The following is a 17,408-nucleotide window of genomic DNA, read 5'->3' on the forward strand; positions in this document are numbered from 1 at the left end:
CTGAACTCATTGCCCCTTGTCTTGTTACTACAGTTCCTGATGAAGAGTCCATCTCCAGCATCCTTTTAGGCCCCCTTCAGATACTGGAAGGCTGCTATGAGGTCACCACATAGCCTTCTCTTCTCCAGGCTGAACAATCTCAAATTTCTTTCAGGTGGGAACAATTCTATCACCTCTATCCTATCAGAACTCGCCTTTCTCTATCCTCTCATTATCTCAAAGCCCATGTAGTGGACTTCCCTTTTTCCAATTTGAACCTTTTTTCTAGAAACTCAGTATCCTGCTAGGCAAAAAAAAAAATAAAAAAAAATTGAGTAGGCTTATAGTTCTCTCCAAACACTCTTCCTATCTGATCTAATCAATATATCACATACGTATTGCAACATTGAAATAGTTTCGTATTTACAGTGCCATTGTTCCAATTCTTTTGCCAAAATATTACCAAATATTGTGAGGCTAATCTTGAATCCCTGAGGGAAGATGGTCCAGCACAGCTGCATCTTTCATCCAGTAGTCAGATTCTCCTATTCAAAGGCAAAGTTGACTCTGTTCACCCACTGGTATGCAAAAGATAGTATCTTTTAGATCCAGCACTGTAAAATATGGACTAGTCTCTGGTATTGAGGTGAAGAGAGTATAGGGACTTGGGACTACCTGGTGTGTATCAGCTGTCTGAGAATCAACTTCTCCTAAGTCATGTATGAACCTATATTCTGGCTGGGAGGATTCAAATGTTAAATTCCAATTCACATTCTTGTAACAGTCCAAATTTCAAGAAAGAGTCTATCGTACTGGTTTGGGTTTTGTTTTTTTTTTTCTTTTTTTACCTGATCCACATTTTTTGCTCATTTTCTTCAGTGCATAAACATATTCGCAGTCTCCTTGCATTTTCTGGAGGGATATGCAACCGGACAGAGCATTCAGAAAAAGTTAACTGTGCAGTCAATTTACAAAGTAGATCTTGTCCAAGCAGTAGTTATCTCATATTTCCAGTTGTAAATTCCACTGGTTGCAAAAACTGGAATTCCCTCCTTGTTGCACCAACATTTACTTAACAGTCCCTTGTAACTAGTAACTACAAAATGAGTAACTCCAGTGTCTATTAAGAAATCTATTATTCCCTTCCAGAGCTCAATTGGAACCCAAGGATTGGCTCCAGCCCCCTTCAATCTAAACTGACTTCTGACGTAACTCTTACTGCTTCTTCCAACTCCCTTTTCTGCCCACTTACAAGTTGTGGATATTCTCTCTTCCAATACCCTTCCCAGCTGCAATAGGTACATTGGTCAGCTCAGAGAGGTATTTCACCATGTCCTTGTCCTCTCAGTCCTCTACATCCTCAGACACTCATTCCCCTTCCTCGCCCTTGTCCACTAGTTAAAGCAGCTAACAACAAGGCTTAGAATTTGGCCTGGCTCTTTTTCTGTTTTTCCCTCTACCTCGTCTCTGCTATTATATACTTTGTAGGCACTAGACATTAGCGGTGAAATCATCATTCCGCCAATAAAAAGATTAAATAACATCCTACTTCTTTCACTCTCAGGGTCCAGGTCATTTTCCTTACAAACCACTTCACAGAGCCTTTCATGGAAGGCTGAAGGAGATTTTTCTTTCCTTGTTTTATCTCATATAATTTTGTAACTACTGTAATTTTGCACTACTGAATCACTGGTCATCCAGGTTTCAGGGCTGGTTGTAAAAAGCCCACAATCAAAAACGTCAGAATTCACCCAGCCAAACCCCTCTACCTGAAGTGGTTAGTCAACCTGGGCAAGGGACTACAGATCTTCCACGTGGGTTGCCAAAATGCCCCATACACAGGATCATTACCTGCCATAATTCCTATTGCTTATTCTGATTCCCTCTTCTGTCCACATACAAGTCGCAGATATTCTCTCTTCCATGCCCTTCAACAGAATGCAAATTACAGGTATTTCTATTCTTTTATTCTAGCTTGCGCAAAATAGGCAGCAATGCCTAGCTCCCCAACTGTCAAAGCTTTACACTTTATACATCGCATCAAACAAAGACATCAGCCCTCACTGGGTTACAAGTTACATAACTCTTTCATTACTTCCTACACAGTTTCCTATTTGTTAAGCAACTTCTTATGTTAATCAGTCCACACGATCAATGCCTACTTCTCTTTGGTTCCGAGGGGTTTCTTGTGTCACTGGTCAGTGAGTTGGTGGTCACAATAGGAATTACCTTTCACTCGGTTAGTGCTTAGTTTTGCTGCCAGTCGGCTCATCCATCCTGTGTAAGTACTTCTATCTTGAGTTTCTCCTTTAAACAAATGCTTTGCTGGCACTTGATAGAGAATTTAGCAGAACATACAAAAATGTGTATTACCTGAACTATTAACAAATAAACCGTTCTTAGCAATGCATTTTATTAAGCATCTGGTATCAACCCGACTCTACAGTTCTGTGAGGACAACCTTTTGAAGCAGTTACTACCCCTCTGTAACCGAATTTCTCCCATCACAAGCGGCTTGCAAAGAACCCAAACGGTACCTCATGGCGTGGTAAGATAAACACACTACTGTATGCTGAAACCTGGACCCATGGATGGCACACACGAGACTCTGCAGTTTGAGAATCGCGGAGGGCACAATTAAGCTACCCACGGACGTGCCTTGCCACAGAGAATCGGAGAGCAGCCCACCAAGCCCTCCACCCTCCTAAGGACGGAGAAGCCTGCATGAAACTGAGCTCCCTGCCCTTATCCAGGCCTGGGCAGGCACGGTGCATGGCAGCGCCACGGAAACAAGAGCAGCGCAGAGAAGGCCGGGGAACTGTCGGTAAAGCGAGAGCCAGACCCGACATCGCACCCCCGGCGCCGGGGAGGAGGCGCCGGGGAGAAGGAGGCGCCGGGGAGAAGGAGGCGGTGGCACTGGAGGGCGGGCGGCACCGCCTCCGCCCCCCGCGGCTCCCGTTTGCCAGGCGCGCCCCCGTGCTTAGCGCGCAGCCGCACTGGTTCAAAACAGTTTGTCGCTCACATCGGAGAAGCTGCTTCCAACACCGCATTCCAGCCACACCTGCCTGTGCCGGAGCCCCGGCGCGCTCCGCTGCCCTACCCGCTTTGAGGAGGACGCCGTGCTCTGCCGCCTCAGCAAGCTATGTCCGCCGACGGTAAGGCTGCCAGCCAGCCAGCCGGCCGCCCGCCGCCGGAAGGCAGACGAAACGCGGCGCGCACAGAGCTCCCTCATCCTTCGCAGGAGCCGCAGCGCTCGCTGCCTAGCCGGCCGAGCCACGCCCACCGCACCGCCACTCTTCGCCGGTTGCGGCGAGGTGCACCATCGCCATTGGCTATCGCTGCTGCCCGTCACCGCCGCGTCGTGGCGGCGGGGGCGGCGGTGGTTGTGGAGGTTTGGGGCGTTGTGCGGGGTGGGAGTAGCGGGACCCGCAGCGGTTAACGGTTTCCGCGCGCGGGCGGGAGCCGTTGTTGTCGCCCCGCTGGGCGTGCCCCAACGACTTCGGGTTTTCCCCTCCCTGGGAACGCGTGTTGCTGAGGAGCCTCTGCAGCGCTGAGCCTTCTGCAGCGAAGCCAAGGGCTGAGGGGCGGCCGTGCATGGCTGTGCCGCGCGGGAGCTGGAAGCGGGAGTCCCGCAGGGAAATTACTGCCCAGGCGAAGTAACGTGGCCCTGACACAGTTTGATTATCGCACGGGGTAGGGCCCGAGGGTGACAGCGGCAGTTGCGTGGTATGCGGTGGGGGAAGCATTCGCGTTCCTTAGTCTTCAGATGGTGAGTGTAGAGGTAAAACGCTGCGGAGACTCGGCTGGGTAGCAGCGGTGTCTCGGCCCTGGCAGGTCCCCGGGTGCTGCAGTTACTTTGCTACAAAACCTGAGTACCAGCAGAGATGAGCAGTGCTCTTAAAGTGCGATGCCTGACACGGTGATCTTTCCAGTCAAAGACATAATGCGTAGTGCAATTTCTGTAGAGTTTAACTGACTTAGGCTCAAACCGGCTATTTCTGTCAGCTGCATGTTCCACCCTGCCCTTTTGAGGAGTAATGTTTATACAGCCTCACATCAGTTTAAGCTGATTTAGCTTGTTGCTGCTGTCACAGGACTCTACCCTCTCAAGAGGTTCCACTTCTCTCTTGCTCAGATGCCCAGTTTCCTTGTGTGATTTCATGGTTCAAGGAGCTTTTCTGGCTAAAAAAGATAAAAAATATTCTGTTGTGGATAGGTTTCAGCCAGTTCACTGTGCAACAATACAAATGTCAGCGTGAAGTAAAAGGCTAGGATTAAGATGTCCGGTAGGAGCATAGCAGTGCTGATATAGTCCAGACTAAGCAAATGTACAGAGTAATGCATTGAGTGTCTGTTTCTTCTTTGTCCTATTTTTTTTTGGTCTTCTGATTGGCTTTGTCTGTAAGTAATCTTAAGAAATACTAAGACTCTTCTAAATTCCTCAGCATCAGAAAAGATGTGCCATTAATAGTATTCCTCAGTCAAAAGGTGCAATATAAGTTCAAATCTTATTAAATAGAGACCTTTTTCTGATGCTTGTTTTACCTCGAGTTTTGATCTTACTAGCATTTTAGTAATCCAGATGAGACATAATGCCACAGGAAATACGGTTTTATTACTCTGCTCCTCACCATAGTAATTGGTTTGCATTTGCTCAGTATATGATCCCATTGTTTTAGTCTGTTGCAGACTTCAGTCCTGCAAATTCTGACTACAGCATTCTAAATTAAACTATTGTTCCAGGGTTTACTGGCTGTTGGTAAGCGTGTTATCTCTGGCAGAATATTCTGGTGTCTCTGACCTGTGACAACGTATCTAGATTAATGACAAAATTATCAGACACATGCTAAATTTAAGGATGCAACTTGTGGTGGATGGTACCAATTTTTTCTGAGTACAGTACTTGAGCATCATTATGAAATCTAGTTTGTCTTACACATAGCTCCCATCACTGTCTGTTGCACCTGGGAGTATTGAGATCACATTTACAGAAATACATGTCTAACTGAACTCTTAGAAAATGAAGAAAAAACACTGTATTTTTTTTGAAAGTTTGACTTAGTTTTTGTGATTTGGCTAGCAGCCCCCAGGAGCTCTGCAGTAGAGGTCGGGGTAGGATTTAGTTCTACTTAGTGGTTTCAGCTCTCTCATTCACCTGCCTTTAACATTCCATATCTCATGGTTACCTACATTTTTGTTTCTGCAAAAAGCAAGAGCATTCATTAGGTAACCTCTGACTCGGTAGGAGTCCTTCCTTGTCCCTCAGGCATATGTTGTGTATTTAATTAGTAACATACCTGGGGAAAGACAAGTCTGTCAGTTTCTCTACAGATTTAAGCTGTTGCATTAAATCCCATTGTATTTCTTTGCTCATAGGTTGATTATCATAGTATGCAGAGATGTGCTTAAAACTCTCATGTCTGCAGTGAGACTGAGATAATATGCAAATGATTACTTGAAGCTGGGATGGGATGATACTAGCCCTGGAAGGCATCATGACACTGATACCTCTGTGTTCTCTCTTGTGTTAGTTCTTTTTTTTGTGTATGCTAGCACATAAATAAAACAGGATTTAGCTGTGGTCCAAGTTAATGATAGCCCAGTTGCCTTTTGTAACTTAGTTTAAACCCAGGTTAGTTAGTTCCTTGGTGTATATATATATTTTTTTTAATGTGGTTGGGTAGGGTTGCTTTGCTTCATTAGCTTGGTATGTAATTTGTAGTTGCTACAGAGGGATTTTTTGGCATTTATTTTTCTTCTTAACTCTGAAAGACTTCATGCTTGGCACTTTAGTTTTGTGAGGGTTTTGGTTTCTGTTTACTTGTTTCTACTATTTCTGGATGTTTAATATCAACATCTTTTCATCTCTAAATTATTTGGGTGGCCTGTCCATGCAGCTCTGAGTTTTATGTATGTTTCAGTCTAGTTCTGTTTGTCTTTCATTCTTATGTTTTGCATTTTTCTTCTGTTTTTAGCTCTTTTCACCAATACCTATACTACTGCACCATTTGGGGAAAGGTGGTTGAGCAGCAGTAAAAAGATAAGCAGTCATTTGATTGCTGGAGTAGGTTGATCAAATGAAAGCGTTTCAAAAAAAGGGAGAAAAATTTTAAGTCATAATTACTTTTAAATATATTTCTCCATTGGTTATTGGAAATAAATTCTTTATGATGCTGGACGTTTCTGCATGTAAATCATTATGAAAGCTGAGCTCAAGTTGCTCAAAAGCTCACTAAGTGCTTTTAACTTCCTGCAAATACCTGCTGCCTTATGATTTTGCCTAGAAAGAAGCAAAGAAGAATTCCTGGTGAAAGAATTCTAAATGGTGAACATAACGGCTTTTAAGTTAAAAAGAGCACCTCCAGTCTTGGTTTTCTAATTTGGTCATTTCACAGTACTGCTCTGTCTCCAGCTATCTTTCTGTGCCACGCATTTTTCTGCACATGCATTTATCCATTTTATGGATGTACAATACATCCTACTGTCTTACTGAAAATCATAAGTTGTAGTCTGTACCATACAATCCAGAGCATGCATTGACTCTCGAGAGAGCAATTAGTTTGGTGAAATTTTCTCATTTTAGATGATTGTCAGTTCAGTTTTCAAACAGAAATTAAGCATTCTCTTACACTGATAAATTGTTCCAGTGACCTGATAAACCAGCCTACTTAGTAAGTTTTACTTACTAAATGTGTAATTCACTTCATGGTAAAAGCCTTATTTGAAATATATAAACCTAAAATATTTTCTTAATCACACTTCATTAATTTATCATTTCCTGTCAAGACTAACTGGAAACATTTAAATATCTATGTCATATTTTTTGTGTCCGTGGAGTTAATGCAATGAAATTACTAACTTAGCACAAGAAATGCAGTTACATCTTCATTCAAGTGTCATGTCAAAAATAATCTTGATGGCTTAATTTTTTTTATTTTTTTTTTTCCAGGACCACAAATTAATCACAGAATCTGGCAGTTTGTGCTTTCTACCTGAAAGACAGATAGGTATTTAATATTGTTTGCTGCTGTATATGGTATTGCTCCATATTGTTAACGCTTCTGAGAAGCAAGAGAAATACTCAGAATTGCTTACGGGACTATGTTGCAGTTTCCTTAAGATTATAAGTGAATAGCTGGAATTCTTTTATTCTTTTGTCATAAGTTTCTGAAGGTGTGTGAAGATTGCAGTTCAATGGACAAAGTTGTCCTCACATGTAACAATTACTTCAGTTGTGACATGAAGAATTGCTTCAGCTTGCCTGAATAGGTTATGTAAAGGACTATGATATGATAACTACTGCCCCCACGCACCTTTTTTTAAACAACCCATTATTTGTTGTCAAGTCCTTCTAGAGAAAATACTTTTGAGCAGGTTTGTTCGGTTGGTTGGTTTTATGAATCTAACCAGTGTACAACAAAGACATTTACATTTGTTGACTGACTTCAGAGGCAAGGCAGCTAGAATACATTAGGGAAAGGACTAAGTGCTTAGTATAAAGCAGGTTGGTCTGTGTTTCTTGGAGCAGATTTCCTTACTGTTGAAGTCACCAGTCATGTTGATAAAATTTCATGGAAATGGGTCATGTATTCTAATCGCAAAACTTCCTGACTGTAGTGCCATTATGAAGAAGGAATAATTTTCTTTCCCTGCATGAAAGCAGCCATGTTGAGCAATGGGTGATGGAGGATAAAAGCTCTTGGGATGAGAAAGATTGTGGGCACCATCTTAGAGGAGAGACTAGCGCATGCTGTTGCATTGCCCCTACATCATTGTAGAAATGTGTTGTAATTAGCTATGTTTTGGAAGTGAGGCATTTTCTGTATCTTCTGTTTCATGTGTTTATCCTCCTGCTGAGACCTCCTCTAGCTACAGATTTTGGTGACTTTCTGCTCAGAGTCCACTGTACTACTGGTACTCTGATTCTGAAACTTACTTAAGGGAGGATGGGGAAGGGTGTGGAAGACTGAGCTTTGCTTTCAGTATCCAGGACCTTCCACCTGTCTCTGTTGAATTTCAAAAGGTTCCTCTCTGCCCATCCCTCCAGCCTGTCTAGATCCTCCTGAATCCACAGCACTCCTCCCAGTTTTGTATTGTCAGCAAACTCATGTCACTTTCTGTAGTTAAGGGATAGAAAGATGATTGCAGGGCAGCAGTGGCCCAGCTGTAAGTAAGGCATTTGCCAGGCTATACAGTACTCTGTTTGGGAAATTGGCAGAGAGAATTTTGTTCTTGCCTGCTTCATTACAGTTGGACTTTTCCTGACTCTTTTAACTCCTTCCCAGAGTAGGTAGAATACTAGATAAATGTCAACAAAAAAGTTTGTGCCTCTGAGGCAATTAAATAGTTCAACAGGTACAAATAGTTCATGTTAGCCTGCATTGAACTTCAGTCAGTGAACATCACTGAAGTGCTAAAAGCTGCACCTAAATTAAGTTCATGGGTAGTCCTCTTGTTTACTTCTATACAGCTAATTAAAACGGATCAAGAACTGTTCCCTGGGCCTGAACAGTGTATGCCAGCTCACACTCCTAACAGCTAAACTCCTTTTTGCAGGGCAGCTATGCCCCAACTAGCTTTTTGGCTTCATGGCTTTTTTGACTGCATGGCAATTTTTTGATGTTTCTTGAACAGACCCTCAGTTTGGTGAAGTCTTTCGTAATCTGATGACAGCCAAATCCTGGTGAATTGTTTTTTCTGGATTAGATGGGAGTAATGGCCAAAAGGAAGACTTTTATGACCTACGGATTTCAGCTTCTTTCCCACCTCTTCATCTTTTAAGAAATTGGAACAGAAGAACAGATCAGGATTTGACGTGAATTGTTTGTGTAAGAGTAAAGACCCAGACCACTATTAAAGTCATGCAGCCCTGATTCATTCCTAGAGCTTAGTCCATGCTGTGCCCTGAACAGGGTAGAGATCCTGTGGAAAATACCATATGTGTTCATATACTTAGTGTGTCGTTATGCATGTGTGCTGGCTGAATTTACATTTTATTTCCTAACTTCAGTGGTTCACAGTGTGGTTCCTTCCATTAATTTGTTTAATCAAGAATAAATTCCACTTCCTGCCCTACCCTCCCAAAACCATCAGATCTAGCACTAATAGCTATAATACAGTTATTTTGAAACCAGGGTGGTTTTTTTTTTTCCTTGATGTAGTATGTTTAATTGGAAAAAATTTGGTACTGGAGATTTGCCATTCAGTGTTTCCGCACAGCATCTTACTGGGAGCTGATCTTTGGTTTGATCTGAATACCAATTCTGCAGTTAGGATTTGTAGAATTTATTTTAAGCGCATTAAACATTTCTCGTTTATGGAAGTAAAATTTTATATCCAAATTAATGTTTTGTCATATGCTTGAGTGTCAATAGTGAAGTTCTTCAAAGTGCTCAGTACTGGTTTGTAGCTATTTCTGTTGAATCTGGATGCTGTAGGGAGAGTTGAGTACTGAATAATTTCATGGATCCTGCCAGCTAAGTAACAGCAAGCTGTTTCTCTTCTAGTGTGTGTTGAAACCTCAGTGCCTGTGTTTAAAAGTGGGTGCATTTAGATGCAAAAGTGAAACTGGGTTAAAATTAGCCAGTGGTACAGTTCAGATAAAGCTAGACCATATAAAAGCGCTAGTCACCTGATACGCAGAGGGGTGTTTAGCCTTACCTGTTTCTCTTTCTACACATGCTGATAGATTATGTACCTGTGAATGTTGAAGATGATGTGGAAGCAGTGGTTATTGACAATGGAGAAAATGGACTGTCCACACAAAGCTGTGTGTCAATGGAACAAAACTCTGAAGTAAACAGTGGTGTTCACCATGTGGCTCAACTTGCCTATGGTAATTGTTGTTTGTTTTTATTGTAACGAATAGTTAATAGCTAGTTTTAATGCTGTATTGACAGTGCTGCTGTCTTGAATGCTTTCTGTATTACCCTTATTGTTAAAATGTGTTTTGTTAGAAAGCTACCTTACAGAAACTGATTGGCAATACATTTAAAAAGAGGGACCTTTTTAGTTACTACTTTAGAGGTCTTTATTAATAATAAGCCCATTAAAAATATTACATCTTTACTAGACATTTTTTTATTTAAATGTAAATAAGTATAACTAGGAATGAATTAGTGAGCAAACTGGAAAAAAAAGGCATGGAAAAACCTAACCCAGAAAATGAGGGTTTTAGGTAAACTGGCCAGTGCAATTCAGTGAAGCACTGGGGATACTGATGTGCAGTGGTAGCAAGATGGTTGTTTAAGGTGATAAATTACCAGCTGTAAGTAGCTTTTGCTGTTTGTCTTTAATTCACTGCATTTATTTTAACATGCAAGATGAAAGTCTCTCAGAAATCTTACCCAATTCCCTATTGGCCCAGACAAAACTTAATCATAGCTGTTACGAGCACTTAGTAAGTCCAGCAGCAGTATTACCAAGTTTGCAAGGAAGATGACTGTAGCTAAGTGATGGCCCTTATTGGCCTCTTTGTTTGGCCAGTTGGTTTTATAGAGAGTCTCATCAGTATTCCTCTTCAGCAGAGTCAAGTTACATTTCAGCTTCCTAGTGTTGTTAGGTGCTTCTGAGAACTTTTAATCTTTTTTTGTCTTCTACTTGACAGTAGAGTATACTCTAACTTTTTTGTACATTTGTGTCTGAAATCGTATTTGGGGAGGAGGATAGTTTGGATGGTTTACTTTGGGGTTTGAATCTGTTTAAAATAGTAATAATAATAAAAAAAATCCCACCTGAGAAGCTGTCATAGACAGTTGCTTGTCTTGGTTTCAGGCTTCAGGGCAGGAACGATTATTTCTGTATCAACAGAAAAATCATGAGTGGGTATGATTGTTTTTTAAAAGGTAAAAGATGCTTTTGTCAACTTCAGGCGTACAGCTCCAGTTGTTGATTGTTAGCATTTGATATTGTCTAGTTAAAATTGAGTATAGTGAGTTGTATGACTAAAACATGGCATAAGTTTATCTTGAATATAACTGTTTAACTTAACTCTTTGAACAGCATTTCTCTCATTGTTTTATTCAACCATCTTAGGCCACTGACTTGTCAGGCAGTACCTTTTCTCAGATCTGGTTCTGTCTGTCCAAACTGGTTTCTTTGACTTTTGTCTCATATCTTCTTGCCTATGGATACTGAGCTGGCGGAGCAAGCCAGCTGCAGAACACTTCCATTGTGTTTTTACTTAGCCATTTATGCCCACAAACTTGGTATCACTTTTGCTGGCACTCTTCTTTTAGGTCATATTTGTGCCTAAATCTAAGTTTGGGAAGCTCATCAGAAATATGATTAGTTTAACATAATATGTTTAAAATATATTTAAACCAGGGAGATGATGTTTCTCCAGGTAAAGTAGCATTCTGGTTTGTCTGCAGAAAGTATTTGAACTTTGAGGGACTACATTGTGCCTGTGAGTTAATCCTACTGCCCTGCACCCCTTCTACTTTCAACGTGTCCTTTTGTCTGTATTGCTGTTGGTCCTTCAGGGTGCTACTGTCTCTCAGGTTCAGTTCTGGGGATGCTTAGTGCTAGATGAGTGCTAGGTCTGTGTGGCAAAGACAGAGGGATGAGGTGATCCGGGAAACTCTTAAGCTGAGTGGGAGAGTAGGTAGGTTTTAATCTTCATATTAAGTTTAATATTAACTGCGTATGTATTTTTACTGCTGAGTTATTGATTGTGATTTCAAAATGATTTTAACTGCACTGATCTGAAACTAACACAGATCTGGCCTAGGTAGCATCTGTCAGCTCTGCCACAACATTTGTCTGGGCTTTTAATGCAAATTTTTTTTTTTTTTTATTAATCTGAATATATTACTATTTTTCTGTCCTGCCCCGGCCCCTCCCTTCTAGAGTGCATAAAAGTAAAGTGATTGTCTTTGCTTTCCAGTATTTCTCTTAGCTTGTCCTTGTCCCATTGGATTTGATTTCTCGTCTGCTTTTGGGATATTAGTTCTGCTTTCCAGTTGGGCCACAAAGTAAGTTCCATTATTTTGCAGAAGCAGTAAGAAGTACCCTTGTAAATTCTTCTTATACAGCCCCTTTTACTTTGAAAAAATTTATTGTAGGTATCCACAAAACTCCCACACCATACCTTTTCAGCTTAGGTTAAGCTGCAGAAAGCCCTTTCACAGCAGATAGTGTGGTGGAAACTTGGTGTTGCCTTTTTATGCCAGCTGTTTTTCCTTAGTTCTTTCAAACTTTCCAAGGTCTTGTTTAGCTTCTTCAGCTTTACTTGTCCAATAATATCTTCTCTTATATGTATCCTGTTACCTATATAGCGTTTGCTCTGTCTATAGCTAAAATACATAGAACTCAAGAGGAAGTAATTACTTTTTTTTTTTTTTCTTCCCTTCTTAAGTTTTAATTTCTTTTTAAAAAGAGCTGCCATAGCCCTTTCTGGGAAGTTTGAGGTAGAAGCCTGTATATGACAGACAGGCAGAATTGGCAGTAGAGACACAGCTTTTCCCTTAACAGTGAAGATCCTTTAATGTTCTTCAAAAGATAGGTCTAGGCTTCAGGAGAATTAGGGCAGAACTTTTTAACTACGTGCCAGTCCCACACATAAGAGGTGGAGGCATTTTGTGTACCACTTGTGGATAGCTTGGGTTTGGTAGTCCCTGACTACTCTGAGTCAACAGGAGATACCTGGAGCAGATCTCATTTTGTTGCAGTGTGTTTCAGTGACAAAGATGGGAGAGACCCTGTAAGTGAAGGGAATGGACAGCTGAGGACTAAACAAATAGAAACTCTGTTTCACATTGTGGGTGTTTCACCTGAATTTCAGTTAACTGGTCTTGTCGGGGTTCTGAGTTTTGTGACTCTGTAAAATTGGACATGGAAATGAGAACAGAGAATCGGCAGTGAAAAGCAAGGCAAATGAAAAGGAGGCTGGAGAGAGTTTGGAAGAAAGTATATTAAATTTATGATTTCAGCTCTAAATGAGTTTAGTAAGTGTTTAATAATATGCTAGTAAACAAATTTCAAATAACTAAGCAGTTAGAAAGTAAAAAAAAAAAAAAGGTGGCTGCATGCTTCTTTATAGTGAAATGTTTAATGCAATGGGAAGCCTTCTGATATGCTTTGCTTTCTCTCCATTTTTTCAGGAAGCCAAGGCTTATCAGTGCTAGCTGAACGATTAACATCGCATATGAGCCATTCTGCAAGTATGCAGAGAGGAAATGGTCACAGCCCTGAGAAAATGAATTTTGTGTTTTCACGTAATAAAAGAAAACGACTTGCACCTACTCTAGTGGGACAGAATGTGGTATGTTTCCCAAAACAGTGGCGCTTTGTTTTGAGGCTGGTTTCAGTGTCATTGGGTGTGTAATTTTCCCTTTACTTTTGTATGCTCATTTAGTGATATCCCAGTGAAGAAGTGGGGATAGGGTATCCATGTAGTGCATGGAAGCTTCTAGCAAGAGTAAAACCTTGTTTTGTTGGATTCTGTGTGTGTGTAACAGCAGCTAGTGTGCAACAGATAGTAACTCGTACTAATTTCCCATATAGATTCTGTTATTTTTCTCAGTAAAAATCTCTTTGTGGAATTTACAATAAGAGTTGAAACTTTATGTTGAATAAGGGTTTGCCTCCATCTGTCTAAAGACAGGCTACATAGTTCTGACTTGAGGTAGTGTGAAGCTTGGTTCATGTCACTAAAATATTAAATTCCAAAAGTCAGGGTGGCTCTTTAACTTTGCTTGTTGTGAAACAAAGAAAAACAACACCCCTGTATCACCAACCTTCCCTTTTAAAAATAAGACGTGTTTAAATATGACTTAGTTAAAAACCACACAAACAAACAACCCACAACAACAAGACTTGAAATCCATGATGTATGATGGATGGATGTATGATGTATGATGCTCCTATCCAGTAAAAGAAAAATGTCAGAATTGTCCAGGTGGTGGCACTGTTGATTTCGGTCTCAAAGCATCTTTCAGGCAGTAAAAAAATTACATCTTTTACACATTTTTACAGCTTCTGCATAGAAGTTATACCCATTGAAATAAATACACTTTTGTTTTGAAATTGTTTTACTTAAATTAGTGTAACTATCTATAAGGAGTCTTATAATTACATAGGACTGGCTATATAGGACATACATAGGTGAGAAAGTTCTGGCTTTAGAATAACCAAATAAAAATACATACTATTACATAAATTTACAAGAAGTTTATGTTATGTTATGACCTAACCACAGGCCCATAAATGAGATGACTGTGTTAAATCTCACTTTCTTCGGCCATTTTGTAACCAGGGAGGGACTATAGCTACAACTGAAAATGTCCAAGTTGGATTCCTAGAAGTTTCTCTCTGGAGCTGATATTTTGAACTCTTTCATTGTTCAAAACATTGAAAGTTCTTTACGTTATTTCCCAGATGAGAACAAGGGAAGGAGAATATGAAGATAGTGACAGTGTCATTTATGAGTGTGAACCAGACTATGAATGTGTAAGTTAATTTTGACTGACTTTGAAAAGCTGCTTTGGGGATGCATGTTTTCGGGTAGACTTAAATAATGTGTGAGGTTTGAAGAGTTTTAATGGTTTAATGTGGTATCCTAAGACTGCATATACTACTAGCTTACACTCTCTTTTTTTATTGTTTATGAAAAAGGGGAGCATTGTATCTGAAGCTTCCTACACTGGAGATCAGCAGAAAATTCTAATGGAGGTCCTCAGTTATTGCCAGGTATTTTTTTTTTTTTTTGTCTCCGAAGTGGCATTTAAAACATTTTAGTTGAATTTCAGGAAGATTTGCGTTCTGTAGTGAATAACCTATGACTTCATCCTTTCTAGTTCTTCATTTGTTAGCTGCCTGCTCAGTATTTTCAATGAAAAAAACAAACCTACTTTGTCTTTTCTTAAGCTTTCACATCATAGCTGGCAAGAATACTGTTCAAATATTAAGCTTCAGTACAAATTGTAAAGTCTAGTGGTTATTGGAAGGACTTCATGGTAATGGGGAAGATCTGACTGTCATACACACCCAATTTTTGAAAGTACATGAGGCTTGCCAAAAGCATGCCAAAATCCTGCTAGTGGTGTTTTGGTGAGTTCTTTGCTTTTGACTTCTGAAGCAATAGTTGGCAATATTGAAAACGACTGCACCAAAAATTAAAAGCATCCTGTATTTATTCAGGTGAGGAATTATGTTATTATGGAGTCATAATACTCTATAAAGTGAGAGATACTTAGACCAAGCTTTAGGGAGAATAATTTGTCAGTGGCTTGCAGCCAAGTATTAATGTCTTGCAAGTCTCCTTAAGCAGATTGTGTGATTTATATTATTGCTGCTAGTCTGGGAATGTGTGCTGCAGCAAGTAGTGCTAATGAGAAGCTGTAGCCTCTTTTGATGCCTACTAGGCTGTTTCCATCTCCTTCACCCCACTGTTACACCCTCCTCCCAGTAAGTCTGCCCTACGGCTACATGAAGCCTTTTAATAATGCCTGTACTGTCCATACCAATTTAAGGACTTTTAGTGCTTGGGATATTTATAAGTTTTGGAAACACTGATAGCTTCTTTTGTCTGAGGATAATTATTTTTTAAAAAAGATAGCTATTGTATTGAAACCTAACTGTTGGTTTTGATAGAATTTCTAATTATTTTCAATTTATCTACTACATATTAATCTAGCATTTTTTTTTCATATCCATATGTCTTTTTAAAAATTTATTTAGTGACTTTGTAGATCAACAGAAGATACTGCTTTGCTTAGTTGAAGACACGTTTCCTCTTTGTAACTGATATGTTTATAATGTCCTTGTGTGTTTTTTGCAGAAATAGCTGATGACATGTATGCGATAGGTATTTTCAAGTTGTCAGTGTCCTTTCAGTATTAGATAAATATTCTCTTATCTAATTCCTTTATATTCTTATGGCACAGAATGTATGTCTAAGTTGCTGTGTAAGCATCATGTTTGAGTTGCTAAATCCTGGAAACACTGAAGAAGGAACTTTCTATATCACACAGTAATGTATAGTAATAACTGATGGGCTTTGAATGCTTTGTCTTATCTGGTTTTTATGTCTGAAAATTTGGGCCTTCACAATAATACTTTTTAAGTGTGTCTGATTGCTTTAGTAAGGCAACATGAATTCTTAACGTCTGAAAGAAAGCTTCACCTTGGGGATTGACTGGAGTTCAGATGCTTTCAATAAATAAGTTTTTTTTCAAGTTTTTTATTTTTGATTCTGTGATTATGAAAAATGTGTATGCAGTTGATTGCAATGCCGTGTTTGTTCTGAAAGGCATTGCTGAGTTGATTTCTTTATACACCATTTAAATCTCATTTTCACAGAATCACAAGATGGTTGAGGTTGGAAGGGACCTCTGCAGACTATCTTGTCCTAACCCCATACTCAAGTAGGACCACCTAGGGATGGTTACCCAGAACCATGTTCTGATGGCTTTTGAATATCTGCAAGAAGGGAGATTCCACAACCTCCCTGGGCAACCTGTGACAGGGCTCGGTGACCCTCACAGTGAAAAAGTATTTTGTGATGTTCAGAGGGAATCTGGAACCTCCTGTGTTTCAGCTGGTGCCCATTGCCTCTGGTCCTGCCACTGGGGACCGCTGGAAGAGAAGATCCTGACTCCATCCTCTTTGCACCGTTCCTTCAGGTGTTTATACATTGATGAGATCCCCCTGAGCTTTCTCTTTTGCAGTCTGAACAGTCCTGACTCTCTCAACCTCTCCTCACAGGAGAGGTGTTCTAGGCCATCCTCTTTGTGGCCCTTCATTGGACTCTGTTCAGTATGTGCACATCTCTGTTGTATTGCGGAGCTCAGGCCTAGACCCAGCACTCCAACTGTAGTTTCGCCAGTGCTGAGAAGAGGGAGATGATTGCTTCCCTTGACCTGCTGGCAATATTTTGCGTAATGCAGCCCAGGGTACCATTAGTCACATTTGTGGCAAGGGCGCTCATACTCAACTTGGTAACCCCTAAGAGATCCCAGGTCCTTTTCTGCCAAGCTGCTTTCCAGCTAGATGGCTCCCAGCATGTCCTGGTATCTGGGGTTGTCCCTCCCTAGTTGTAGGGCTTTGCACTTCCACTTGTTGACCTTCATGATGTTTCTGTCAGCCCATTTTTCTTGCCTATTGATATCAGTCTGGATGGCAGCATGGCCCCCTGGTGTATGAGCCACTCTTGCAGGTCCGATATCATCTGTAAACTTGCTGAGGGTATGCTCTGCCCATCATACAGATCGTTAATTAAGATGTTAAACAGAATCAGACCCAGTATTGATTCATGGTGTACTCTGCTAGTTACTGATCTTCATCTAGACTTTATGCTGCTGATGACTACTTTCTGGGCATGGCTGTCTGCTCAGTTTCCAGTCCATCTCCTTGGCCTAAGGGCCAATCTTGCTCATAAAGACTGAGGCAAAGATAGCACTGGATCCCTCACTGTTTTCTGTGTCCTC

At 40.6% G+C, this 17,408-nt stretch overlaps 1 protein-coding gene across 7 annotated transcripts in view; it reads left to right on the plus strand.

Moving 5' to 3' along the window:
• The first annotated feature begins 2,886 nt into the window (after positions 1–2,886).
• Positions 2,887–17,408, plus strand: part of BEND2 (BEN domain containing 2) — a 32,909-nt gene continuing 18,387 nt past the window's right edge. The window contains exons 1-6 of one of the 7 annotated variants that reach the window (XM_061364512.1): positions 2,888–3,134; positions 6,929–6,986; positions 9,668–9,814; positions 13,083–13,243; positions 14,359–14,430; positions 14,596–14,670. In XM_061364512.1, coding sequence (XP_061220496.1) covers positions 9,757–9,814; positions 13,083–13,243; positions 14,359–14,430; positions 14,596–14,670 — 366 coding nt within the window. In that variant the 5' untranslated portion in view covers positions 2,888–3,134; positions 6,929–6,986; positions 9,668–9,756. Of the gene's footprint in view, positions 3,135–3,438; positions 3,749–6,928; positions 6,987–8,685; positions 8,808–9,667; positions 9,815–13,082; positions 13,244–14,358; positions 14,431–14,595; positions 14,671–17,408 lie in introns of those variants that run through there. The other 6 variants (XM_061364509.1, XM_061364510.1, XM_061364511.1 and 3 more) reach the window with 6 other exon arrangements.

Source organism: Neopsephotus bourkii, unplaced genomic scaffold (genome assembly GCF_033783945.1).
Source record: "Neopsephotus bourkii isolate Nb327-2 ecotype Australia unplaced genomic scaffold, CSIRO-AGI_Nbou_v1 NB_1234, whole genome shotgun sequence".
Taxonomy (NCBI): Eukaryota; Metazoa; Chordata; class Aves; order Psittaciformes; family Psittacidae; genus Neopsephotus; species Neopsephotus bourkii.